The sequence below is a fragment of the Arabidopsis lyrata genome (assembly GCF_000004255.2).
Source record: "Arabidopsis lyrata subsp. lyrata unplaced genomic scaffold ARALYscaffold_4, whole genome shotgun sequence".
Classification (NCBI taxonomy): domain Eukaryota; kingdom Viridiplantae; phylum Streptophyta; class Magnoliopsida; order Brassicales; family Brassicaceae; genus Arabidopsis; species Arabidopsis lyrata.
Genome location: NW_003302552.1, coordinates 23,278,678 through 23,304,992, shown reverse-complemented (window position 1 = coordinate 23,304,992; position 26,315 = coordinate 23,278,678). Strand labels below are relative to the sequence as shown.

The 26,315-nt window shown below is 37.7% G+C and overlaps 7 protein-coding genes across 11 annotated transcripts; 4 read left to right on the top strand and 3 right to left on the bottom strand.

Annotated features, from left to right (window-relative positions):
* Window positions 1-16: 16 nt before the first annotated feature.
* Window positions 17-1,836, bottom strand: LOC9318216 (apoptosis-enhancing nuclease). Of its 2 annotated transcripts, none has more exons than XM_021027998.1 (7): window positions 1,699-1,836; window positions 1,428-1,579; window positions 1,212-1,351; window positions 898-1,094; window positions 635-823; window positions 452-532; window positions 17-373 (listed from the first exon to the last, which is right to left on the bottom strand). In XM_021027998.1, exons 1-7 carry the CDS (start codon window positions 1,737-1,739, stop codon window positions 145-147), a joined length of 1,029 nt encoding a protein of 342 aa, XP_020883657.1. In that variant the 5' UTR covers window positions 1,740-1,836; the 3' UTR covers window positions 17-144. The 2 variants fall into 2 exon arrangements, with proteins under 2 accessions (XP_020883657.1, XP_020883656.1); XM_021027997.1 differs by having other exon boundaries at window positions 1,428-1,582; window positions 1,699-1,835.
* A 2,690-nt stretch (window positions 1,837-4,526) lies between these two features.
* Window positions 4,527-5,640, top strand: LOC9318215. Its single transcript, XM_021028771.1, is given in 2 exon segments — window positions 4,527-4,963; window positions 4,965-5,640. Coding segments are annotated over 2 exon segments (549 nt in total). The 5' UTR covers window positions 4,527-4,927; the 3' UTR covers window positions 5,478-5,640.
* A 3,354-nt stretch (window positions 5,641-8,994) lies between these two features.
* Window positions 8,995-11,384, top strand: LOC9318213. 2 transcript variants are annotated; one of them, XM_021029439.1, is made up of 6 exons: window positions 8,995-9,743; window positions 9,986-10,103; window positions 10,174-10,275; window positions 10,356-10,465; window positions 10,540-10,694; window positions 10,783-11,384. In XM_021029439.1, exons 1-6 carry the CDS (start codon window positions 9,225-9,227, stop codon window positions 11,156-11,158), a joined length of 1,380 nt encoding a protein of 459 aa, XP_020885098.1. In that variant the 5' UTR covers window positions 8,995-9,224; the 3' UTR covers window positions 11,159-11,384. The 2 variants fall into 2 exon arrangements, with proteins under 2 accessions (XP_020885098.1, XP_020885099.1); XM_021029440.1 differs by having other exon boundaries at window positions 9,257-9,798.
* Window positions 11,385-11,495: 111 nt separating this feature from the next.
* LOC9316409 lies at window positions 11,496-12,386 on the top strand. The gene has a single exon (XM_021029441.1). It carries the CDS (start codon window positions 11,733-11,735, stop codon window positions 12,225-12,227), a length of 495 nt encoding a protein of 164 aa, XP_020885100.1. The 5' UTR covers window positions 11,496-11,732; the 3' UTR covers window positions 12,228-12,386.
* On the bottom strand, window positions 11,863-13,587 carry LOC9318212. Of its 3 annotated transcripts, none has more exons than XR_002332810.1 (5): window positions 13,229-13,457; window positions 12,914-13,124; window positions 12,684-12,853; window positions 12,468-12,587; window positions 11,863-12,152 (listed from the first exon to the last, which is right to left on the bottom strand). XR_002332810.1 is itself a non-coding variant. In XM_002880295.2 (4 exons), the coding sequence occupies exons 1-4, from the start codon at window positions 13,412-13,414 to the stop codon at window positions 12,561-12,563; spliced, it is 594 nt and encodes a 197-aa protein (XP_002880341.1). In that variant the 5' UTR covers window positions 13,415-13,587; the 3' UTR covers window positions 12,318-12,560. The 3 variants fall into 3 exon arrangements, 1 of the variants encoding a protein (XP_002880341.1); XR_002332811.1 differs by having other exon boundaries at window positions 11,863-12,149; XM_002880295.2 differs by lacking the exon at window positions 11,863-12,152 and having other exon boundaries at window positions 12,318-12,587; window positions 13,229-13,587.
* A 74-nt stretch (window positions 13,588-13,661) lies between these two features.
* LOC9318211 (piezo-type mechanosensitive ion channel homolog) lies at window positions 13,662-24,741 on the top strand. The gene is made up of 21 exons (XM_021029438.1): window positions 13,662-13,811; window positions 14,058-14,138; window positions 14,390-14,549; window positions 14,637-14,794; window positions 14,922-15,078; window positions 15,163-15,349; window positions 15,624-15,739; window positions 16,195-16,279; window positions 16,380-16,595; window positions 16,680-16,857; window positions 17,248-17,376; window positions 17,474-17,647; window positions 17,764-17,997; window positions 18,239-19,786; window positions 19,898-22,377; window positions 22,462-22,857; window positions 22,968-23,126; window positions 23,364-23,873; window positions 23,965-24,115; window positions 24,190-24,334; window positions 24,425-24,741. The coding sequence occupies exons 1-21, from the start codon at window positions 13,763-13,765 to the stop codon at window positions 24,567-24,569; spliced, it is 7,458 nt and encodes a 2,485-aa protein (XP_020885097.1). The 5' UTR covers window positions 13,662-13,762; the 3' UTR covers window positions 24,570-24,741.
* On the bottom strand, window positions 24,713-25,266 carry LOC110229326 (methyl-CpG-binding domain-containing protein 1-like; the record flags this gene model as incomplete). The annotated part of the gene is made up of 1 exon (XM_021029125.1): window positions 24,713-25,266. A coding segment is annotated over one exon (459 nt), but the record flags the coding sequence as incomplete, so codon positions are not given.
* Window positions 25,267-26,315: the final 1,049 nt, after the last annotated feature.

The window sequence follows — 26,315 nt, the reverse complement described above, 5'->3', positions numbered from 1 at the left end:
AGGAGCGGGAGAGTCGTTTTCAAGGAAGCCATATCATATTTGATTCTCCAAAAACTAACGGGAAAAGCTCTTAACAATCATCCTCACATCAAACAAAAAGAGACTTTAAGGGAGGAGGAGATAAGGCTTTCGTGGGATTTCATTTCATGGATTGCTGAGTCGGTCAAGGCACCAGCACCGGTACTCTGACGTTGAGTTTTGGTACAGCTCTTCCGCCTTCATCTTCTCTAGATCGCTCTGTTTCCACGAGTTCAGACCATTCCCTTCTCCCTTTCCACTACACCCATGCTCTTGATCCCGCATTCTCTTGTATAGTCTCATCGCAGATACACAGTCCTCGTACGGCTCGTGCTTCCCGCTTTGGATCTTGTATCTGCACATACAAACCAAACCAGTTTCTATCCCAAGTTTTCAGAATCCAATGTCAAGAAATGGAGCAAGGATAACTTACCCGAGATACGACTTTGTGAGGTACCTCAGCGATTGGCTTACAAGATTTGTCTTCATCAACGGCACATATTTTGCAGTGTCTCTGAGGTGAAGCATAGCAATTATATTAGTGTGAGGCAGGAAAAGAAAGATTTCAAGCAAATAAACACCCAGACTACAACCATCTATGAAACGGGTCAGTTACCTCAACAAATTGCTAGGGTATTCAAGATTCAAGCAACTCATATCATGCCTAAGGTCATGACCAACAAGAAGAAGCCTCCCAGCCCCATCATTATGTCCACCGCATAGGATCGAAACAACTCTCGCTCGTACATCCTCAAGTGGCATACCATCCTTCAAATCTTCCTCACTCAATCCAGTTACCTCGTGCCTGAACATGAGGCGGGTGAGATTTAAAAGGAAGAATTATTAAACAAAACAAGCACAAATGTCCACAAGCAGAACCTGTAATCTGTGACAGGGAGTAGTGGTCGAACGTGAGTGGAGAGGATGACATTCTCGTCTTCGTCAACCAGGCAAACCGATGCGCACTGATCAATAGTGCCGTCATCACCACCACCAACCATTTCACAGTCAAGTGCCACTGCCTTGAGACGTGAACCAGTATGAGACCTAGAAGGATTTCTTTGGGTAGACGTTCCCTGATATGAATAAAGCACTAATCATTAAGGGGAAAACAATACACTCGGAGGCATATATATAGTCCCACATTATCCAATTTGACACAGAATTCCCAAGAAGCGAGTCACAGAACTTACAAGAGGACGAGGTGGGGAGAGCTGACACTTGTTTTTATGGTCGGCGAGAGCAATGGCCTCCTCAAAGACTTGAAGACAAAGAGTACAGCCTCGTTTAGAGAAAATGGCTTTGCAGTTTCCTTTGAAAAGATGGTCTGGAACTGAAATAGATTGGAGAGACGGAATCAAACAACCACCATGATGTGGAAAACAAAATACAAATAAATACAAGCATACCGTTAAGGTGTTCCCTCACAGATTCGAAGGATTTACAGTGCTTAAGGCAAACCCCACAACGAGGCTGGTGAAGTGAGTGGTAGGCAATCTTCATGTGCTCAACGAGGTGTTCGCGTCTATTGAACATCTTGTAGCACGCTACGCATCTGTGCCTGCTAAAATATCAAACTCAATTTTACACACCCTAACACTAATTTATCAAAGCCAATTCGCGAATGCCCAGAAGGTGAAGAAAATAACTGGGGAAAAGCTGGAGATGAGAGAGGCGAACCTTATCTTTCGTTTCTTGAAAGAAATCGACCGAGAATCCATGGAAAATTAAAGCGATGAAACGTAACCGCCTGGGGTTTTGTGTCAACTAGGAGGAGGAGGAGGAGGAGGGTTCGAGTTGGGACTTGATTTTACCTTTTATAGCAGCATCCTATCTTTCTTTATTATTGCAACGCCACCCCTCTACATGTTACGAAATTACAACCATGCCTAACAATGTTTAGAAATAACACTCAAATCCTTTAGATTTTGGAAACAATAGTTAAGCCCCCTCAACTTATAAAATCTAAACCCTAGTGGAAAATCCATTGACTACTGACTGACTCAAATAATTAGTAATATATATACTAGATTTTAACCCGCGGTACACCGCGGGGCTATATTTTCTTAAAAAAATCAAAATGTAATTTGTTTGATAGATTATTTTGATTGTTAATTTTAGGATTTCACCCGTGGTATACGATCTTTTATAAATATCAACCCAAACCCGTCCCATCATATTATCCGTCCCGTGAAATTAAACATTATTTAGTTATTTTTCTTTTTAATAATACTTTTATTTAAAAGCTATATAATTCAAGTCAATTTAAAAATTTCTTTTAAATGGTTCCCATAAGATATATATACATGTATTTACTTATTATTCTATACATGTTATTCATTTATTAATAATAAAAGAAAACAAATCCTTTAAATTAGATATTAACTAAAATAAACGCACCATAATTACTTATTAAGTAACAACCAATAAATTTCACCAAAAAATAGGTAACAACCAATAAATTCTAAACGTAGTAATTAAAGAATGAGATATTAAAAAAAATATATCAAATAAGATATAAGAATCTTAAAATAATTGATCATCTAAATAATTTAATTGTTAGTGTCGATTTTAATGCCTTCATTAATGTGGATTTTTTTTTTTACAGAGAAATATTTCCTAAAGATTATCACATTAATGACTCAGAAAATTAAGGAAGATATGAATTTATGATTCTCGAAATCGTATTGGTAATATCTTTAAGTAATATTTTTCAAATTTAAATAATTAATGCCAATGGCATTCATCCGTAAATAAGGTCCAACTCCAGGATTTATTTGCTAAAAGTCATTCAAAAATGTATATATAGATATAGATATATATATGATGATATAAGTTCATGTCAAAGTGTAACAGATCCGAAGAAATACGACATGAATGATTTCCATTGTAAAGCATACTATCAACCATTGACAGATGCTAAATTTTACAAATAAAGCATGTGACTAATACATAGTTTAGATTTTCCTTTTGAAAGAATGTGACTAATCTATATATATAATAGGAGAGTTTTCTCTCTTCTTAGGGTGTCCACATCAGTGACACATCAGCATACACGTCAGGATCTTTCCTTATTTTTGACAAAATTAAAAAACGAAAATTAATCAATAAAATCTAAAAAATATATATTTTCTCAAGTAATAAATTACCACTTAAATCATTTTGGTTTATAACAAAATATAAACTATATATATTACCTTATACAAGTTCCACATAATTTATTTTTTTAAACAAGAAACATTAAAAAAAAATTAATTCATATATAACTTTTATATCATCGTCTTTTAATAAAAGAAAATATTTTTTCATAAACAATAACAGGATTTAATATAAATAAAAAGTAATATAATACAACACACAAAACTATGTGATAAAAAATAAGATAAATATACAAGTACACATTTCAATTTTACACAAAATAAGAAAGGATTTACTTTTAAAGAAAAATAAATTTTTAAATTTTTTTAAAAATAGTGTTAAAGTCGAAAATTCTGTTACCGATAAAAATATTTAAAATATGAAAAGATACTGGTTAAATATAAAGTAAGATAATTTCATTTTACTTAGAATAAGTAGTAATTTATTTTTAAAATAGAATATTTATTTATAATTTCTAAATATATTTGTTAGTAGTAAAGTACAAAATTTATGTTACCAATTAAAAATTTAGAAAAATTCATTGTATATTAGTAAAATTCAGTAGCGTTGGAGATTAGAAGAAAAAATGTATTCATTGGAAGTTTGATGTTCTTTTTGGTGTTAATCTTCACTTTTGATGTTCTTTTCTACATGATTCATCTCCAAACTCGAGTACTTCAAGATTAACAAGATTACCATACTAGAAACAGCTGCAACAAAATAAAAATCAAAATAAGCAAAAATCTAAAATGAAGAGTTGTTAAAATAAAAATATGCATATAGATATCAGAAATGGATGATAATATCCATAGATTTCCAACAACATTTGGTATATTAAAAATGTGAAAGAAGAAATAGTCAATGTGGTTGAAAAAAAAAAATTAGGTGCTATGAAAACACACAATGAAAATAATTAAAAAGATAAAGTATCTGATATATATATAAGAGAATAAATCACAATAAATTTAATTTTATAATTAATTACAACAATCGAGATAACATAGAAATTTAAAAAAAAAAATCAAATCAATGATATTAGTCACGATGAAAGTAAAAAACAACAATAATATCTAATAATATGAATTTAAGCACAATTACAATTTAGAAACAATTAGAAAAATACACGTATCATCAACCGGTCTCATCATCAACCACATAAATAAAAACATTAAAAAAATCTTAAATTGATAATTATTTTTACACAAACTCATATACTATTTTCTAATATATAAACCCGCGCATCGCACGGGCCTATTTCTAGTAATAATAGATAGATAGTTTCTCTCTGATTGGTAAAGTGATAAATAAATATTAGTTGAAATAATGTGGATTTCTTAGTAGCCAAAAAAAAAAACAATTCATGCTAATCGCAGGGAAAGAATAATGAGAAAAGCATACCAGTGGATTGAAATAAGTTAGCAAAAGCTAATGGAAGGTGGCCTAATTTTGAGAATCTACTGTATTTAATATCATGTTTAATTAGTGCTTATGTATTGGAAGATTATATATAATCTCCTCCTGAAAGCTGATGCATGCATAATTCTTAATTAAATCCTGACAGGGACAATCCAAAACAAAAAAAAAGGACAAAAACAATGAAGAAGAAAGAAAGAAACAGAGAGTGGAATCAGAATCCGATCCCTTTCTAACAGCACTCTTCCTTTTTTGAAAAACTTGTAAAAGTTTCCAGCTTTCCTCTTTTCAACAAGTTGTCCCTTAATTAATTTCTTCTGTCGAAAATCATAGATTTTGCATTATAAAGAGCTCGTTAATGTCACTATCTTCTCTGCACAGATCACATTTAGTACGTACTTCCCAAGCTGACATCGATGGCAAAGAACTCATCAGAGAGTAGTAGCAAGAAGAAGCAAGAAAACAGAGTGTGCGAGAAGTTCTTCAGAGCAGTGACTAGTCCTGTCCGAACCGTTCGCCGCATCTCCACCAAACCTTCACCAGCAGAGGCTGTTCGCGTCAAATTTGCAGAGACACCGACTCAGGCAGCCAAACCCATTACAAAGATGAAACCGGTGATCGCTCGAGTGGAGACTAGTATCAAAACGGACGAGAGGTTCACCGACTATATAAAGAAAGCGAAGCTCAAGATAAGGGCGATGACGAATGTCGGTGATATGATGAAGGAGGATGCGTGGGAGACAAGTGAGACAGATCAGACACGTCATGATCATCATCACCATGTCCCGATCTCTCACGTAGGAAGTAGTGGGAGATCATCAGATCAGTTCTCTGAGTACATAAAGAAGGCAAAGATGAAGCTCAGATCCTCTTCCACCATTGCTCGTGCTAACCCGACTTTCAAGTGATGAATCCTGCAGGCCTAAGAGAGATTGATTTATATTATCATATATGTATATGTTTTGTGGTGTGATACTTTGATTAATATTGACAATAACGGACATGGATTTGTTGTATTAATGAAAACTACGTATATACGTAATACTACTAATTAATGATCATTTTACTATATTTTGTTGTTACATTGTAGAGCCAGTGGTTTCTTTTCTTAAAAATGTACAAATATCATCATATATGGGCTGCGAATGGGCCGTCAAATATGAGTCTCATCATATATATAGAGATGATAATTAATGAATATAATGAGAAAGTTTGGAATATAATGAAATGACATGCACCGATGCACGATCGCTAAATCCCGATAATTTAATAGTACAACGATCGCCTCTGAATGGGCTGTTATTGAGAAGGTTTTTGTTGTACGTAACATGACGTCGTGACCTGTACTGAATAATATTCATTCATTTTGAAACGATAACTCTTTTTAATTTGTTGAGTGCCAAAAAGGGCAGATTCTGTTGAGATTTCGTTTTCTTATTCTACTTTAATCCTTGCCTTAACACGATTTCCTTGGACTATATTTTTTTTTTATCTCGGATTATCTCCTTTCTCAGTTAATATACTTAATTTTAAACATTACAGTATATTTAATTTTATGTTTTTACTTTCTACTACTGATTTTAAAATTTTGCAATGGATAACTTAATTAATTATTCGTTCTTTCACTTCGTTTACACAATATATCATAAATGACATGTGTTTGTGTAATAATAAAAATCACCATATCTATATCCAAAAATATACACGTGTTTTAATCTCGTAATTTTGAATATATACTTGTAAATTCTAAAAGATTTATCTAATTAAGAACATTATATAATACATCTTGTATCCGATATGGTTAAATTTGAAATCCTATATATATATATATATATATATATATATATATATATTAGCTAAATGTTCAAAATGAAAATTTACATTGTTTGCAAAAAAATACTAATATATGTTGTTTCGACTATAATAAAGCGGAGAAGTCCCTTTTCGACGATCAAGAGTCAAGTTTGACTCCATATGCATAATATGCACTGCTCTTAGCCTCTTACTATATACTAGATCCTGACCCGCACGTACGTGCGGGGTTTCATATTTCAAAAACATTTCTTACAAATTTTCATACAATATAGATTATTTTATTGTTTTTATGATGTATATTTTAGTGTATTAGATCTAGATCCACATGTACGTGCAGAGATATTTTTTTTAGAAATTGTTATATAGATTTTAAAAATATAAAATATTTTGTTGTGTTAGTGAACTTTGTAATAATATAGATATTATAAAGTTAGAGTAATGAACGAAATTTAGTTGCGTTAGTGCATAGTTATATTTTAAGATTCGGACCTACACGTACGTGTGAAATTGTATTTAATATAAAATTAAGATATTATTTAGTTGCAAAAGTTAAGTGATGTTACGTTTTTATTTTCTAAACTATTCAAAACATTTCTAATTCAAGTTAAGTGATGTCACTTTTTTTTTATTTTCTAAACTATTCAAAACATTTCTAATACAGCCGCATTTCTAATTCTAATTCAAAACATTTCTAATTCAATCTAAATTAAGATATTATTTAGTTGCAAAATATTTGCATTTAATTTTTTTACCAAATTTCAAATTCAATCTTAAAATCCTCCATTGATAAATCTTTTTAAATGATAGTTTTTTTAATTTTGAATTAAAATGATATTATTTTTATTTTTATTTTTGATATAGAATAGTCTATTAGGATTGGTTTAGAAAAAATCTTAGTTAGATATCAAATCTTAGTTTTTCAATTCCTATTGGTTAACAATTTTTAAAAAATTAATTTCAAATTTTCGTTTATAATTAATAAGAGAGAGAAAATTAGTTTATTTTTTTGGAAATTAATAAGTATTTAAAAGAATTAAACTATTTTTTATTTAAATATATTAATTTTGTGATTACTATTGTACCCTTAATGAAGTTATTTAAAAACACTAAAAACCAATGGCATTTTTTGTAATTCTTTACCCTTTATAAGGTTATTTATTATCCAATGCTTCCCAATTAATAATATATATAGACAAAATTAGTCGTATATTTAAATAATAAAAAATCAATACGACGAATCTCATGATCGGCCCTTCTGCAATTTGTATTCCAATTAAATAAAACTACATTCATATGTCAACTAAATCTGACGTTAAAACTGGTTTGAAAACAAAACAAAAAAACTCGAGGACGCCTAGTGTTTAGACTATTTTATGACTTAGCAAACGCAGACAAATCAATGTTTTGTTTCCTAGCTACGTTGTATTTATGAGTAATCGGTTGGGTTATTCTTTTTTTTTTTTTTTTTTTTTTTTTTTTTTTAACTCAAAGACATACTTTATTTATTAGAAAATACTAGGAACCATACATGGTTTCTCACGTTCCACCACTGGCTGAAGCCAAAATGGGGTACTGCAATCTAAAGAAGCAAAGTAAAGATTACAAGACATGGCAGCTTTTGCAAGCTGATCTGCACATGTGTTGCCTTGTCTTCCAAAGTAAATCGGTTGGGTTATTCACTTATTTGTAAAAGAAAAGAGGGAAACAAAGAAAAAAAAAACTAATAGAAAAAAAAACAATCGGAATAATTTGATTTGATATATCAAGTAGTGGACAGTGTGTAAGCGAGGACAGTGGACGGTGGCACGATAGATGAGTCATGAAGGCTTCACGTTACTCAATACTCACAATGGTTGGTCATTTTATAATTATTTTATGAGTTGTATAAAACGTTTACATCCTCATATATAATTTAACTAATATCGTCTATATATACTATTAATTTGTCTGTGCACTCGCTATCTATCGTCAAGGCCCCTGCAAAAGGCAAGCACAAATATTACGAATAAATCAATGGCCTCTCGGTGACAGAGAGACCAATGAAAATCTCAATTTTTTGATTAGGGGTGAATTCTGTGGTATACATATATATATATATATATATTCAGGAAAGAATAGTAGTTTAAATGCGTGGAAAACGTATAGGGAAGTCAGACTTTTGGATGATTAGAATAAGTTAAACTAGAAAATTAAAGATCCACAAGTCTTGAATCTTTAATTGAGTGATTGATAAACGTAGGAAAATGTTTTGGAACCGTGAAAAAGAGAGAGCCAGCCAGCCATATAGGAGGCAGGTAACCCTAAAAGATAATATAAAGATCAGAAGGCCAGTAGTTAATGGACGATATGCCCAGATCGAGTAGAGTTGTTGGCAGATGATGAATATCACCAAACCATTTGTTACTTTAGAATGGATGGATGCACAATAATTAATGTGTACTTAGTTAAAACGGCGTCGTAAAAAAGAAGAAGAGAATTTTGTCTTTTCCCGCAAGCGAGAGGACTATGGGGGAAGAACAAAGCGGTTGTTGTTAACAGACTCCATCGAATGACTTGTTCCTCCGTGGGCCCTCCAACTTAATTTATCATCATTTAGATTATGGTTTAGTCAATAATTACGATGGAGTCGAGTCGACGACACCCCTAGCTTGTCTATATTTAAAACACCATCCTAGAGATTTTTTTAGTGTATACGATTATTTTGTGGCTTAAGTGCTTAACCAAACCAACCCAACCCAAAAATATAACATTTTCGTCAAATATACATATACCGAGAGAGAGACCCTTAAACCCCCAAAACCTCCTCCTTGCTTCCATCGATCCCATTCTTCCGTTAACTGATGGCTGAAACGCCGGCTTCTCCTCCTCTTCACCCTCCCGTTCTTTTGTCCGATTCCGCCGCCAAAGACGCCATGCTCACTTGGTTTCGCGGCGAGTTTGCGGCCGCCAACGCCATGATCGATGCTCTCTGCGCTCACCTTATGCAGGGCTCCGGCGGATCCGCTCAATACGAGTCTGTCATGGCAGCCCTTCATCGCCGGAGGCTCAACTGGATCCCTGTCCTCCAGATGCAGAAGTACCATTCCATCTCTCAAGTCACCCTCCAGCTACAACAATTGGCAAAAGGCTTTCATCATGTCGTCAAAGAAACCTGCAGCATCCCCGACCATCATCACGATGATGATGATGATGATGATGATGATTCTCCCTCCAGCGACATCACTGATGGAGGATCCCGGGAAGAAGACCAAACCCTCTCAATCTGTTGTAAGCACGAGGACGAATGTGAATCACGAGGAGCCTCACTCCTCAAGCACTCCAAGCGTTTCTCCGCCAAGGAACATGTTAGAGGACATACGGCAAGTTCATCATCCTCTTTACCAAAGCAGACAATTGCTTTTAAAAACATCTGAGGTTTGATTAATTGTTTAGTTACTACTAACTACTGAAACAATTAATATAAATACATGATATAGGCTTTGATTTTATCTCTATCCATAATATCATTTGTGTTATCTCGTCCTGATGGATGGATGAATATTGACTTTGCTTCATTAATTGTTTCCATGACTGTCTAAGACTGCGTGGTTGCTCCTCGCAGGCCAATGTTGTCAAAGGCCTCAAACTCTACGAAGATGTCTTCACTGGTACTCAACTCTCCAAGCTTCTGGATTCTATTAATCAGCTCCGAGAGGCTGGTCGGAATCACCAACTTTCAGGTGACGACTTTATCCTTTAACATTAATTCAGTCTTTTTTCATTAACCTTACACACAAGTTTCAAATGCAGGGGAGACCTTTGTTCTGTTCAACAAGAACACCAAGGGAACCAAAAGAGAGCTTCTTCAGCTTGGAGTTCCTATTTTCGGCAACACCACGGATGAACACTCAGGTAAGGACAACAAGGCACTTGGTGCATCCGCTATTCATACACACATACGATCTCCTAATAACCCGCACCGTCCTTTGCAGTGGAACCTATCCCAACCCTTGTCCAAAGTGTGATCGACCATCTTCTTCAATGGCGTGTGATTCCTGAATACAAACGACCAAATGGCTGTGTGATCAACTTCTTCGATGAGGTACTTACTTACACCTTCCTTTTCCAGATCAACATCTCTCGATCCTTCCAGCTAAGGTTTGGGCTTGTTTGCAGGACGAACACTCTCAACCATTTCAGAAACCTCCTCACGTGGATCAACCCATATCCACTCTTGTCTTGTCTGAATCAACCATGGTGTTTGGGCACAGACTCGGGGTCGATAACGATGGCAACTTCAGGGGCTCACTCACTCTCCCACTAAAGGAAGGGTAATGGAAACACTCCCCCAATAACTGCCATGTTGATTGTATCCGAGTTTTGTTTCTAATCAGAAGAAGCCTAAAATGATTGTCGCAGGTCGTTGCTGGTGATGAGGGGTAACAGCGCAGATATGGCCAGGCATGTAATGTGCCCCTCGCCCAACAAAAGAGTCGCAATCACCTTCTTCAAACTCAAACCGGACTCCGGTAAGGTCCAGCCGCCCCCCACCCTATGGCGACCAGGCACCCCAGCTCCTCCGGCTTGCGGAATGGTCATAGCTCCGTTGGTGATGCTAGCTCCGGCTCCCAAGAGGATAGACGCTGGCACTGGAGTTTTCTTGCCGTGGACACCGCCAGTTACAAGAAAACCAACGAAGCATCTCCCGCCGCGAGTCCAGAGGCTGCGTCTCTTGTCATCAGCAAAGCCAGTGGCAGATCGTGAGGCATCGTCGCCAGAGATAGGAGTGAGCTGAGTTGGAAAGTGTCACACACGGAAGCTCTTTCTTTTTTTCCTTTTGTTTAACAGAGTCTTTTGGTTTCCTTGTGGGTATACTTGAGTTTAGTGGGTTTTTCTTGTTTCTTCTTAGTAACATTTTGCTTTCCTTTTATTTGGTCAATTTAATAGATTGAAGATGAGGGTATTATGATGCTACATCTACTTTGAACAATTTGTATTAAAAGATCGTCAATTTAAATTAATTTCAAAGATCTTCAGCTTCAATCAAGAAAAGAGGAAACTTGATCGAATTTGCCTAATAATACACAAATATTCCTGCAACTGCTTTTTCTGTTAAAGCAAAAGAGGATGGAGAAGGAAGCAGAGAGATTCTGGTTTCTCTTTTCCTTTTTTCTTTTATTAGGTATTACGACATAAACACATAGCTTCCACTGGCTCAATTTCCCCATCTCACAAGAGTAGAATCAAAGCAAACCCGATATCCTACTACTCATTTCTTCATATACACCAAAACCACTCCTCAAGCACAAGAATCCTGGAGAGAAAAGAAAAATACTTTTCTTTTTCCGCAGTCTTCTTTTTGACAGAGAATGCACAGAAGAGAGGATGATGACAGCAGCAGCTCCCTGCGGCCTCGGGGCATTTGCCGTCGGCTGCTTCGATTTGTTGTGGCTAAACTATGGATATTAGGAGAGAAAGAGATGAATGAAGATAAGCCTGAGAGGAACAAACTAATCAAGAAGGGATCAATGTCTGACATCACTATTCATTTCAAGCAATTAGAAGACTCTGAGGATGACGACAAATGCAAGAACAATTCCCCTGGCTCGTCAAGCCAAGAATCAGAGAGAGAGACAATGATAACACTAGCTAATGGTAGTAACGGCCCAAATAAGAGGTTACAGGAGAAGGTGGAAAAGAGCATCCTGGGTGAGCCGAGCCCTAAGCAACAAGTCACTCAGCCTGAAGCAGGGAAACCATCACCGCCTCAGAGACGTCTGGGCCCCCTACTAAATGATATAAATAAGAAATCAGATGCTTTTATCGAGAGTACACTCGAGAAGATGAGGAAAAGCTTAGCCTAGAACTAAACACATGAGCCTCCTTCTTCTCTGGCTTTCTCTGTCGAGCTAAACTCAATTCTTTAATTTTCTTTAAATTTACCAGCTGCATTCTTGATAAGAAAACATATATGTACTCGCACTTCTATTTTGAACAATAATTCATCTCAGAACTTTAAGATTAACAAGAAATATTCCTTAAGGGGCTAGCTCATATATCATTCTAGAGCAATGTTCACATTCGTTTGCCTTAAACCCACGTACCTAACACGATAGGCTTCATTCCATAGAGAAGCCGAATGAAGAATCGTTCTAAGGAAGAGAAGACAAAGAATCTTCATGATTCAAGAGTAGTCCCTACTCTGTGCTTTCCAGCCATCCAAGCTGAAGAAAGAGGCAAAAAGTGAAATAAAACAAAAGTGAGCAAGCACAAAAAAGGGCCCTCAAAAATTAGCATTCGAATTGTGAAAGGAGCCATACCTTCCAGGCATACATTGCAAAGAAGGTAACAGTGTCAGCAGACCAGACAAGAGCAAATGACTTCCAAAAGAAGGGAATAGCAACATTGAGCAACGGGATGATCATAAATAGGTAGTTAAGAGCCTCTTTCTCTTTAAGTGGACAGTCTCGTGCTCGAAGAGAAGGAATAGCTGCGAAGAGAGTAGAGGATTAGGCTTGGAATAAAGTTGAAAGTAGAGAAGGCAACTTACTGAACATCCAAATGGACCACATCCCCATCAACCTCCATAAATCAGGTTCATTGGAGGGAAAGAGGAGGTTGAAAGAAAGGACACCTCCGAGCAACATTGAGGCATAGCCTTGAACCTCAAAAACTTTGTAAAGAGTAGTTCCAGGGAGAGCTGGGTTTTTACTGGCGGTGGAAGCTCTAGGGGCAAAGGTTGCTGCAGTCTTGTTAACTACCTGCTTGAATTGAAAAGTCATAAACTTTTGCAACTCTTTCAACATTGTTAAGAAATTGAGATTAAAAAAAATCTCTGCATTTCATGTGAGAAAAAAGGCCGGACCTTTTTCAAGTCTTTACCGAGAGCAGAGGGGGAAGAGGATGAGGAAGGGAGAGGAGATTCCGGTTCGTCTTTGGGGTCAGAAGTGGCGCAAATCCGGAAAGTAGATCTCCTATGGCGAAACCCATAAGTGAGAGCAATGGAAGAGGAGACCCCATGGGAATGGGTGCTGCAGAGAGACCAACTCATTCTTGATTCTCCTCCAACAATATAGATAAGGAAGAAGAGAGAAGCAACACTCTTGTTGTTGTTGGCTTTATCGAACCGGTCCAATTCTCTAACCGAACTCCGGTATTCGAATTAAATAAAAGCCATCAATCAATACAATAATTGATTCTCGAGCCCACGACGGTTTGATTGGTTTAGCTATTTCTCGGCGCTAAATATATTTTATTAAAATTGTTGCCAAAAGATCTTTCCGAAGATTTAGATTTCCAGTTTCCAATTCTCAAATTGCAATCCACCGAATTTGAGGTCGGAGATCTATTGAATTCGATGAGAATTGGGACATGGTGATTGTTAAGACTACAGGTTCCCATGGCGAGTTTTCTGGTGGGCTTCTTGTTGCCTTCGCTACTTCTGGCAGGTTGGTGCCTTCTCTCTATCTTCTTACTTGCACGGTTGCTTACTTTGCCCTGAGATTCTTCTGGTTTTGCCTTCTCTCTACGCCAATTAACATTGTACCCTACTCTTTTAAGGTTCAAGGTGCCAAGGACCTTTTTTCTCCTTGTGTTTTTATGTCAACACATTGCTATCATATATGTTTGTTATTGCTATCTCCGACCACCACACCGGCTTCTATTTTCCTAATGCATTTTCTCTTCTGTCACAGCTGCACTTATTAACTGGAGTGTCATATCCTTGGTTGATTTGATTGCTTTCCTCCTCGTTCACTATATTGCACCTGAAATTGGTATGACCATTTTCCCTCTTATCCGGTCTCTTATCTGATTAACAGCTCCAACCCCAATGTTTCTATTCTACTAGATATATCTTGTAATCTTTGATTTTGGGTTAGGTGTTTCCTCTGTAGAATGATAGGATTCAGGTACTTTATGCCCAACATCTACATTAGCCTGGAGCAATAAAGTTTATTATTCCCAGTTTTCATCGCTATTATCAGATAAGCTCATGTTTACTTTGGATCTTGCTTTATTTTGCCAGGATACCGTTTTCAGAGGAGGCATTGGCTATTATGGCCCATTTTCATCTTTTCCTTTGCAGTATTTCTTGCTCAAGTGGTCTACCTTGTCATTTGGGCTACTCTAGGTCAAGACTGGGATACAGCAGATACTGGCTGGATGACAGTTTTTGGCTTTATGATGTAAGAGTTTGTCTCATCATTTCATTCATCTTACCACCCTTATAAATATTTACTTCTTAGTTGATACCCTCGTGTTTGCTTCTGCAGATTAAAGTCTTGGAGAAACCCCACTGTTATGTATTTCTTGGCTTTACAACTACTAACATCATTAGTTGCTTTAGCTGACATATACAGTAGTAGATTCGGCTTCGCTCGATGGCGGGACACATGGTGGTCTCACTTTTCAGGACTTTTCGAACACCTAGGTTTGTAATTAATGTAGTAGGCCCATACGGCTTGTCCAAATACTTACTGTAATATTTTCTCATATGGTGTTCATCTGGTTTAGTAATGTCAACTTGGTTTGACATTATCTCCTCCTTTATGACTCAGGAAGTCATCTTAGGGTTGCCTCCTGCTTGTTGTTACCAGCAGTTCAATTGGCAGTGGGAATCTGCAATCCATCATGGGTTTCTTTGCCATTTTTTATTGGAAGCTGTGCCGGTCTTGTGGACTGGTCCTTGACAAGCAACGTTTCAGGACTTTTCAGGTGGATAGATTATTGATTATTACGCCAAGTTAGCGCTTCCCAACCCTGCTTCTCTGAAATCTAGTCGTTTTTTGTCTGGTTAAGGTGGTGGAGAGTTCTTTATATCTACGCAGGATTCAACATTGTCCTGCTTTACCTCTATCAACTACCAATAAACTTTTCAGATATGATTCGATGGATAGCAAGCTTTATAGGTCTATTCAGAATCTCCATGGAAACTGAAGGCCCTGATATTTGTTCTGGTGTTTTCCTTGTGTTGTTCTACATCATGGTATGTCTTTGTTTTTTGAGGCTTAGTATTACTTGGTCTCAGTCATGTGTAAAATGATAAACTTATATTACTGAACCATATAATTGATGAACTGTTTCTCAAAACAACTGTCAATATGTGGTAACCGTGTTTGGGGGGTTGGTTATGAACACCAACAGCCAGTGTAGTTTTTAAGTGAGCTGACGTATCCGCCTTAATCGTTTAACAAGCTACCACTTTGTTATATCGATATACCTGTTATAGTCTTTACATGCCTGTCTTTCTGCTATGGCAGCTATCCTATGTAAGGTCAGACCTCGAGGATATGGACTTTATCATGTCCACGAGTGAAAATAACTTGGCAGAGCGGCTTCTTCCTCCAAAATATTCATTTTTTATTCGAGAATCAAGGTATTCTATATAGATTTTTGTTTATAGTTTCTTCCTACTGGGAGCTGTTGTGGTTTTAACATACTATTTCAGTGTTCTAAGGGAAATTTTAATTTTTCTGTTTAAATTTTTCTTACTTGTATTAATTAGTTTATGGTTGAATATGCTCAAAGAATTGTGTGATGAAAAATCCAAAACGTTGAAAGTCATTGGTTTCCTGTATTCAAGGGGTCGGCACTACAAAACGTGGAAGCTTACACACTGGGCAGTTTTATGAACTCAAAATTGTGATTGGTTTCTCTGCTAACATAAACTATGGGGTTGGTAAAGAGTAGTACTCTCTTACAGAGTACAACTAGTTCACACATTCTAATGGATGTTCTCTTGGCTGGGCTATACAAGATTAGTCATTTTAGATGTATAATAGATTAATAGTTACACTCAACTTAATTTGTTAATTTCTTGCAAATTTCCAGGGCCGGTGTCAGGCACACCAATGTTTTACTGAGGGGAGCTGTGTTTAAGACTTTCAGTATTAATTTCTTCACATATGGTTTTCCGGTATATATTTCTATCCCTGGTATTAAAGTGTATGTGGCAGCTAAAGCAACGTAATGTGTCAGAAACTCACACTCTTTTTATTTGCGTTCATGATTGCCAGGTCTCTCTATTTGCTCTTTCGTTCTGGAGTTTTCACTTTGCGAGCTTGTGCGCTTTTGGCCTCCTTGCATATGTTGGTTACATTATTTATGCCTTCCCGTCATTGTTCCAGTTGCACAGATTAAATGGCCTTCTTCTCGTATTTATACTCTTATGGGCTATCAGTACGTACATATTCAATGTGGCATTTTCTTTTCTGAACACTAAGGTTGGAAAGGTAATATCTTCTCTATGTGCAAAAGTTTCAACTACTTTAAGAAAACTAAGATGTAAATTAACAACTAGTGTCATAAATATACAGGACATGCAAATTTGGGAGATGGTGGGACTTTGGCATTATACTATACCTGGATTCTTTTTGCTTGCGCAGTTTGGTTTGGGGATGTTGGTCGCGTTGGGTAATCTTGTAAACAACTCTGTTTTTCTGTACCTGTCTGAAGAAAGCTCCAGATCTTCCAATGAGAGATCTTACGCTGAAGGTAATGGTCTCACATACGGTTCTGCAAAGCAAGTTACCTGATGTTATCCAACTTCTAGGGTTGTCAGAACTGTAAAGTTGAGAAAATGGGTGTACTTGTTTATAATGATCAACCTATCATCTTTTCTGCATCATGTGACCTGAAACCATCCAAGACAATTTAAGAGTTATCATCACGCTATCCAAATTATATTTTAAAGAATTTTTTGATATAGAAACTCATGAAAAATATTTATGTACTGTGTGATTTTGAAGGAGAAAAGCTTAAGACTACTATTATTTTGGCAAGCTTAGTTTATTCCTGGCTTCGTTTTAGGTGGCAAATTCAATCTTCTGCTATTTATTCAATTTGATAATTGTTCTTAACGGCTGAAATTACCATCAATCACAGCTGATGAAGAAACAAAGGTGTTGGTCGTCGCGACCATTGCTTGGGGATTGCGGAAATGCTCACGGGCTATTATGCTTGCACTGATTTTTCTCATTGCTATGAAACCTGGGTTTTTCCATGCCGTATATGGTATGTTTATTCCCCTCCCATTTGCTTTTATAACAAGTATTCATGTATCTGGGTGTTTGCGAAAAAAATTGTTCATGATACTGTGTACTTCTTTCAGTGATATTCTTTCTTATGTATCTGTTGAGCCACAACATCAACAGAAAGATACGCAAGTCCTTGATTCTACTATGTGAAGTTCATTTTGCTCTTCTCTACATTCTTGAGATTGACCTGGTGTCGAACTCCTTAAAGCAGGAAGGCTCTGTGAGCAGAGAAGTTCTATTTCAGTTAGGTACGCCTCTCTTTCTGTATTTTTCAAGTTAAAGGATAAATTCACATATTTCCTTTCAAAGTTAGTTGCTAGGTGATCTTGGATTTGCCGAAAACTCTCTGTATGAATCTTTGCAGGTCTCCTTAGGTCTGAAAGCTCTTGGGACTTCTTGGAGATAGCCTTGCTAGCTTGTTTCTGTGCTATCCATAATCATGGTTTCGAGGTGCTATTTTCATTTTCAGCAATTGTACGCCATACACCAAGCCCTCCAATTGGATTTAGCATATTGAAAGCTGGTCTCAACAAATCAGTCCTCTTGTCTGTCTATTCGTCTCCATCTTCAAGTTATAGCCAGGATAATACTACTTACGGTACAACACTTCCTTCTTGTCTTTGAAGTGAACATTTGAATGACTGACATATATGCGTCTTAGTTTTTTACTTCAACTCCAGATCCTTGCTTCCATTGTCAGCTATTTGTTCTGGCATTTTGCATGCATGCCAATTAGTTTCCTTTAATGCAGTTGCCGCACCATTAATCAAACATATCAGTTTTATTTTCTTGTCCTCGTATCCTTTAATTCTTACGAATCACTATTATTTTCTTTACAGAGAGACATATTGCTTCATTTCTGAGTGCAATTGGGCAAAAGTTTCTGTCTATGTACCGATCGTGTGGAACATACATTGCTTTCATCACTATTCTCATAAGTGTATACCTGGTCAAACCCAATTATGTATCATTTGGATATATTTTCCTTCTCTTGCTCTGGATTACTGGAAGACAACTGTTTGAAGAAACTAAGAGACGCTTGTGGTTCCCTTTGAAAGCATATGCAGTTTTGGTGTTTATGTTTATCTACTGCTTAAGTAGCTTTGTCAGCTTGCAGCTTTGGTTATCTGGATTCATTGATCTCTACTTTTATTTGGGTTACAACTCTAAAGCCCCATTGCTGGATAATGTCTGGGAATCTCTTGCTGTGTTGATCGTGATGCAACTTTACAGCTATGAAAGGAGGCAGAGTGGACACTACGTTCCAGGTCAATCTAGTTTGCTTCATCCTGGAGTTTTTGGTTTTTTTGAGAGATTTTTGGTATGGCATGGTCAGAAGATCTTGTTCGTGGCATTGTTTTATGCATCATTGTCTCCGATTAGTGTGTTTGGATTTGTATATCTCCTTGGCCTTGTCATCTGCACAACCTTCCCAAAGTCTTCTTCAATACCATCCAAATCATTCTTGATTTATACTGGATTTCTATTGTCTGCGGAGTATCTTTTCCAACTGTGGGGCATGCAAGCTCAGATGTTCCCTGGGCAAAAGTATGCTGAGTTGTCTTTCTACTTGGGGCTTCGAGTATATGAACCTGGATTTTGGGGTATAGAATCAGGTCTACGAGGAAAAGTGCTGGTTGTTGCTGCCTGTACTCTGCAGTACAATGTATTTCGTTGGCTAGAAAGAACACCTGGTTTAACTGTTATCAAAGGAAAATATGAAGAGCCGTGTCCACTATTTGTCTCTGCAGAAGACACTACTGCAAGTGTTTCCAGTTCTAATGGTGAAAATCCATCTTCGACCGATCATGCTTCTATATCAATGAAACAAGGCGAGGCAACGAGTAACTCATGGCCTTTCTTCTCTCCCCGTGATAATCAGGGAGCTGGTTTTTTGCACCCCAAGACTGGAGGCTCTGAAAGTGGCAGTAGTAGGAAATTTTCATTTGGTCACTTCTGGGGAAGCATCAAAGAGAGTCACAGGTGGAACAGAAGGAGAATTCTTGCATTGAAGAAGGAGAGGTTTGAAACACAGAAGAATCTGTTGAAAATTTACTTGAAGTTTTGGATAGAGAATATGTTTAATCTCTATGGCCTTGAGATAAACATGATTGCGCTGCTTCTTGCGAGTTTTGCTTTGCTGAATGCCATCTCCATGGTATATATTGCACTGCTTGCTGCATGTGTCCTCTTGAGAAGACGCCTAATTCAGAAACTATGGCCTGTCGTTGTTTTTCTGTTTGCATCAATTCTTGCAATTGAGTACGTTGCCACATGGAATAGCTTTTTGCCTTCAGATCAGGCTCCAAGTGAAACTAGTGTGCATTGCCATGACTGCTGGAGTATTGCAGCCCTCTACTTTAAATTTTGCCGGGAGTGTTGGCTTGGTATGACCGTTCAAACTTTTTGAAGCACTTTTCTCTATTCAATAATTCTTTATTATACAGATCCAAGAATTAGGTACTATTTGGAGAAGCTTTTTCTATTTATTTTTGCAGGAGTGAGAGTGGACGACCCCCGGACTCTTATTAGCTATTTTGTGGTATTCATGCTTGCCTGTTTCAAACTTCGGGCTGATCACATATCCAGTTTCTCAGAGTCATCGACATATCATCAGATGAAGTCTCAAAGAAAGAACTCATTTGTCTGGAGAGATCTCTCCTTCGAGACAAAGAGCATGTGGACTGTGCTTGATTACCTGAGGCTTTATTGTTATGTCCATCTGCTGGATGTTGTGCTTATTCTGATTCTAATCACAGGAACTCTTGAGTATGACATTCTACACCTGGGTTATCTTGCATTCGCTCTTGTTTTTGCCCGAATGAGACTTGAAATACTGAAGAAGAAAAACAAAATATTCAGGTTCTTGCGGGTGTACAATTTTGTTCTCATCATCTTTTCTCTCGCATATCAGTCTCCATTTGTTGGAAACTTCAATGATGGAAAATGTGAAACCATTGATTATATATACGAGGTGATTGGATTTTACAAGTATGACTATGGATTTCGAATCACTGCAAGATCTGCTCTCGTTGAGATCATCATATTTATGCTAGTATCTCTTCAGTCCTACATGTTTTCCTCCCAGGAGTTTGATTATGTGTCGCGGTATCTTGAAGCAGAGCAAATCGGTGCTATTGTGCGGGAGCAAGAGAAGAAAGCAGCACGGAAGACCGAGCAACTGCAACAAATTCGTGAGGCTGAGGAAAAAAAACGGCAGCGGAATTTGCAGGTGGAAAAGATGAAATCTGAAATGCTGAACCTGCGGGTACAGCTTCACAGAATGAATTCTGATTCTAATTTTGGAGTTGCTTCTCCGCGCACTGAAGGTCTAAGAAGGAGGAAGAGTCCGTATCTAATTCCAGATAGTGGTGCAGCCAGTCCTGAGATTGACGGAGTGGTCCACAGGAAAGAAGAGCAGCCTATTGACGAGGAGTCACAGTATCCTTTTGAAGCGCATGAGTTTCCAGTGAGTACCACTCCAGAAGCACTAGATTCTCCAGAGTATTTATTTGGAGCATCTCCTTGTGAGATAACTGAAGTTCAACAGGATCTTGATGTGATGTCTATGGGACGTGAAAGAAAGGAAAAGTCCGAGGGAAAGGAGAATCCGTTGATTTCTGCGGTGCAACTCATCGGTGATGGTGTTTCCCAGGTACAATTTATTGGAAATCAGGCAGTAAATAACCTTGTGAATTTCTTAAACATCTCGCCGGAAAATTCAGATACAAATGAGCAGTCTTCTGTTGATGATGATGTGTATGATGAAATGGAAAGTCAGAAAAGAAAACACACGCCTTTCGAACGGTCAACATCTCTACAATCTGACAGGAGTAGTGATGGCACTAGCTTTCAGATAGGAAGGATCTTTCGTCATATATGGTCTAGGATGCAGTCCAATAACGATATTGTTTGCTATTGCTGTTTCATTATTGCGTTTCTCTGGAATTTCAGTCTTCTTTCCATGGTCTATCTAGCAGCACTGTTCCTATATGCCCTCTGCGTTCACACTGGCCCTACTCACATCTTCTGGGTCATCATGCTAATGTACACAGAAATTTATATCCTGCTCCAGTATTTATACCAGATTATAATCCAGCACTGTGGGTTAAGCATTGATGCACCTCTTCTTCATGAATTGGGATTTCCAACTCAAAGAATCAAATCATCATTTGTTGTCAGCTCGTTGCCTCTATTCCTTATTTACATATTTACTCTCATACAGACTGCTATAACAGTGAAAGATGGTGATTGGGTTCCTTCTGCTGATTTTACTTCGCGCCGGAATGCCCGTGGTAGCCAGAAGGATCTTACAAGAATTAGCTTGAGCCAGAGAATCTTGGATGTGTTCAAGAAGCTAAGAGATAGTGGGAAGCTGGTGATCAGGAGCATCTGCCGATACTGGATATCTTTGACACGTGGAGCAGAATCCCCTCCTTACTTTGTTCAGGTGACAATGGATGTTCACATGTGGCCTGAAGATGGAATTCAGCCTGAAAGAGTTGAATGTAGAATGAATCAGTTGCTTAGGCTTGTCCATAATGAGAGATGCGAGAAAGGAAACCCTGATCTCTGCCCTTACTCTAGCAGGGTTCACGTACAAAGTATAGAGAGGAGTACAGAAACCCCAAACGAGGCCTTAGTTGTTCTCGAGGTTGAGTATGCTTCTCCCACGAATGGGTGTTCTTCAGCAGAATGGTACAAATCACTTACCCCAGCCTCGGATGTGGCGAAAGAAATTCGTAAAGCTCAACATAGTGGACTTGTTGAAGGAACTGGATTTCCATACCCCATTCTCTCTGTGATTGGCGGAGGAAAGAGAGATACTGACCTCTATGCCTACATATTTGGTGCTGACTTGATAGTCTTCTTTCTGGTTGCCATTTTCTACCAATCAGTCATTAAAAATAAAAGCGAGTTTATTGATGTATATCAGCTAGAAGACCAGTTTCCATTTGACTTTGTCATTATTCTTATGGTAATCCATTTCTATAAGTCTCGTTTATCTGTTCGCACCCGTTTTGTATCAGTGCCCTAACCCGATGATATGCTTTTATGGCAGGTTATCTTCTTCCTAATTGTTGTTGATCGCGTCATCTATCTTTGCTCATTTGCGACTGGAAAAGTGGTATACTATCTCTTCAGTCTTATTCTCTTCACATATGCAGTGACAGAGTATGCTTGGAGCATATATCCTACCCAGCAACACGCTGCTGGCTTGGCTCTCAGAATCATATTTCTTGCCAAAGCAATGTCACTAGCTCTCCAGGCCATACAAATCCGCTATGGACTACCTCATAAAAGCACCTTGTATCGGCAGTTTTTGACAAGTGAAGTTTCACGGATCAATTACTATGGTTACAGACTTTACCGTGCTCTTCCCTTCCTGTATGAACTGAGATGTGTGCTTGACTGGTCTTGCACAGCTACATCACTGACAATGTATGACTGGCTCAAGGTATATCGTCTGATCCCATGCATTTGTTTTCTGGAACCCTTGCTATGATCATAGATCATTCATGTTAGTTTGAACATACTGCCAAGGGCTTAAGTTCTCTTCGTTTGCAGTTGGAAGATGTAAATGCGAGTTTGTACCTTGTCAAATGCGATACAGTTTTAAATCGAGCGACACATAAACATGGGGAGAAGCAAACCAAAATGACTAAATGCTGCAACGGGATATGTCTGTTCTTCATCTTGTTATGTGTTATCTGGGCTCCTATGCTGGTAAGAATTTTCGTACAACACAACTTTTATAATGCTTTTGTAAAGTTTTTCATTTCGAATCTGAATTATCAGTACGTTCTTGGGATGAATAGAACTCATGATGCATAGATTATGCTTATATGTATTGGAAAAGAAAAATTATGTGCTGGCTTAATCCATTAATTCTCTGTGATGTCTTACAGTTTGAGTATTTGGTGAGTCATTTTTTTGTTGGTAATGGCTGCTTTCTCCTTGCAGATGTATAGCAGTGGTAACCCGACAAACATTGCCAATCCGATAAAAGATGCGAGCGTTCAGATCGATTTAAAAACAGTTGGTGGAAAGCTTACTTTGTACCAAACGACCCTATGCGAGAGAATCTCAGGAGATAACATTGATCTCGGGCTAGATATCGGGTCTCAAAGCTTTTTGCCAACATACAACAAAAATGACATCCAGCTGATATGCTGTCAAGCTGATGCAAGTGTTTTATGGCTTGTCCCTGACACAGTTGTGACCAGATTTATTCAATCCCTTGACTGGGACACAGATATGGACATCACCTTTACTTGGGTTCTTAACAGAGACCGCCCTAAAGGCAAGGAGACTGTGAAATATGAAAGAAGTGTCGACCCTCTGGACCTTCCAAAACGCTCTGATGTCCAAATGGTTCTCAATGGGTCGATGGATGGATTTAGGGTGCATAATTTGTACCCAAAGTTCTTCCGTGTTACTGGTTCTGGTGATGTCAGGTCTTTCGAGGATCAGGTAAATCTTGTCTGCACAAGCTAAGAGTTATTTCCAGACAATGTTTCCTGTTTTGGCTTATACTTCCAATATTGTAATGTTGTTGCCACAGACGGATGAAGTGAGTGCAGACATACTCATTAACCATGCAGATTTCAAGTGGTGGTGGTCATTTCATAATCTTAAAGCGTCTGAAAATATCAGCGCTTGCGAGGGGATGGATGGACCAGTTGCTATCATAATGTCTGAGGAAACACCGCCACGTAAATTAGCTCTTCTAATTCAAGTGTTTGTTCATAACTCATGTTCTATTAATGATACCGAAAATAATATGCAGAGGGCTTTCTGGGTGACACCCTCAGCAAGTTCAGTATATGGGGACTCTATATCACATTTGTACTAGCTGTGGGGCGTTTCATCAGGCTTCAATGCTCTGACCTGCGTATGAGAATACCGTATGAGAACCTGCCTTCGTGTGACAGGTAATATCTGTAAACATTGTCCCAGAGTTTTACTGTTCCATGATACTCTCAACCTCTTAAGAGATTATGACCACTCACTGTTGAATGTAGATTAATAGCCATATGCGAGGACTTGTACGCGGCGAGAGCAGAGGGTGAGCTTGGAGTAGAAGAAGTTCTATACTGGACGCTTGTGAAGATCTATAGATCCCCACACATGCTGCTCGAGTATACAAAGCTAGACTATGATGCTTAGGTCCAACCAGTCTCTCACACTGTAGAAACACTTTGTCATATTTGTACATACTGCGCGGAATATTCTGAGGGATATATTTTTTTTCATCATCTTGTAGTTGATTATTGTAGTTGTGACATAATGAAAAGAGGAGAAATGTCATCTTTCACTAGAAAGAAAGATGGGTTCATAAGCATTCCACATTCAGAAGTCCAACCTCCTAAAAGACTAAACCAGCTAGATCCTAGAGATACCCTGATCATTTCCGAGATATACCACAAGGGACAGTGTCTTCCATCACCTTTAGGACAGTGAAATTGAAATCTCCAAGCAGTACATCCTTGTAATCATGATTGGCATGGATGAAGGCTGCAATTTCATTGCGAGTCCTCATCTTCTTGCCAGTAGGAGATATGTAGTAGGCATCCATTTTTGAGTAGTCCTTCCTGAGAACTAAGGTCCTCTTGAACCCTCTTGGTGTCCTTGGCAAGCCAGGCTTGTCGATGACCCAAGTTCTGGTGGAATCATAGTCTAGGTCTCCAGCATCTCGACAGGACATACCTTCATTCTTCTCGCAGACGAAGGGGTCCTCTTGTACTCTACTTCTGATCTCCTCATAGTCTTCTTGGATCTTCCTCCACTTGAAGCACTTTTCACACTGTGCAGCATAGATATCTATCGACCTCCCAGGAGTAGCAGGTTTTTTCAATAGCCAAAATTTGGGAGGAAATTAGACTTAATTATACAGATGGAAGCACCAAATAGACAACCAGGATCAAAGATGTACGTAGCCCCCATGTTTAGACAAGGTAAACCAATAAAACAATGGCAAAGAGGGGAGTTTAACTAAAACATAGGTTATATACTAAAATCCTTGGCTAATAAACTTTTACCTATAGATGCAACAAGAGTTCTCCTACCTAGAAGCTCAAATTAGAGTGAGTAATTAATGTGGATTGGTTAGGTTACTTTTTTTTTTTTAACCTTATTATTAGTGGTTGATTCTAGGGTCTGCTGGTCCTCGTCCATATTCCCGGTGAAGCTTAGCTGGTAGAGTGGATCTTTCTTCTTTCTTTCCGATGACAGCAGCAGCCACACAGACCTTGTCTTTTCTTCTTTGTTTCTTTTTTTCTATCACACAGGCTGTGCCATTGTAAGAGTGTGACAGACCATTTTGTACGCTTGACACGTTTAGTGCATCACCCGCCGGACCCATCCGAGACGATGGGCCTAAAATAATTGAATAATGGGCCGCGGCCCACTATTAAATAATCATCCATTTAATAATTAATTATTCAAAACAGTCTATCCCCGTTATGCCCATAACTATAAGCGATGATAATTATGTAGTATGCGAGATGAGCTTCCATCAAACATGCATATCATCGTCGTTTTCTAGTGTGTTGTTGTTATATATCAATATACAAGTATCATTCATTGGAAGACAACAGCATAGCCATAGGCCATAGCATATACATTTGAGTGGGAATGTGGCAGAAAAAGGATTTGGATGAATAATAGGAAAAAGACAGAGTATGTAATGCCGTTTTGGTAGGATGGAAACAGCATGCAGTTTTTTTTATGGCAACTCTTTTGTATTACTACTAGTATTATTACAAAATCCAGCTAAGAGAGATTATTATTAGACTTCAATAACAAAACAAATAAACAATTAACACTTCACCTAACTTGCAACGCTCTCTCTATTCCATCCTAATTTGTTCTTTTCCTTTTGACTCTTTTTTCTTCTTCTTTTTGTTGTATTAG

What these genes read in the sequence shown, in the direction of transcription:
- LOC9318216 (XM_021027997.1), bottom strand. Translation starts at nt 1,739, where the DNA reads ATGGATTCTCGGTCGATTTCTTTCAAGAAACGAAAGATAAG. An exon ending in CTCCCTGTCACAGATTACAG is followed by an intron (nt 824 to 897) that starts GTTCTGCTTGTG and finishes CCTCATGTTCAG; the next exon opens with GCACGAGGTAACTGGATTGA. An exon ending in CTCACAAAGTCGTATCTCGG is followed by an intron (nt 374 to 451) that starts GTAAGTTATCCT and finishes TTGTATGTGCAG; the next exon opens with ATACAAGATCCAAAGCGGGA.
- LOC9316409 (XM_021029441.1), top strand. Translation starts at nt 11,733, where the DNA reads ATGCACAGAAGAGAGGATGATGACAGCAGCAGCTCCCTGCGGCCTCGG.
- LOC9318213 (XM_021029439.1), top strand. Translation starts at nt 9,225, where the DNA reads ATGGCTGAAACGCCGGCTTCTCCTCCTCTTCACCCTCCCGTTCTTTTG. An exon ending in AACATGTTAGAGGACATACG is followed by an intron (nt 9,744 to 9,985) that starts GCAAGTTCATCA and finishes TGCTCCTCGCAG; the next exon opens with GCCAATGTTGTCAAAGGCCT. An exon ending in TGATCAACTTCTTCGATGAG is followed by an intron (nt 10,466 to 10,539) that starts GTACTTACTTAC and finishes GCTTGTTTGCAG; the next exon opens with GACGAACACTCTCAACCATT.
- LOC9318211 (XM_021029438.1), top strand. Translation starts at nt 13,763, where the DNA reads ATGGCGAGTTTTCTGGTGGGCTTCTTGTTGCCTTCGCTACTTCTGGCA. An exon ending in AACGTTTCAGGACTTTTCAG is followed by an intron (nt 15,079 to 15,162) that starts GTGGATAGATTA and finishes TGTCTGGTTAAG; the next exon opens with GTGGTGGAGAGTTCTTTATA. An exon ending in GTCTGAGGAAACACCGCCAC is followed by an intron (nt 24,116 to 24,189) that starts GTAAATTAGCTC and finishes AATAATATGCAG; the next exon opens with AGGGCTTTCTGGGTGACACC.
- LOC9318212 (XM_002880295.2), bottom strand. Translation starts at nt 13,414, where the DNA reads ATGAGTTGGTCTCTCTGCAGCACCCATTCCCATGGGGTCTCCTCTTCC. An exon ending in TCGGTAAAGACTTGAAAAAG is followed by an intron (nt 13,125 to 13,228) that starts GTCCGGCCTTTT and finishes CAATTCAAGCAG; the next exon opens with GTAGTTAACAAGACTGCAGC. An exon ending in TTGCAATGTATGCCTGGAAG is followed by an intron (nt 12,588 to 12,683) that starts GTATGGCTCCTT and finishes CTCTTTCTTCAG; the next exon opens with CTTGGATGGCTGGAAAGCAC.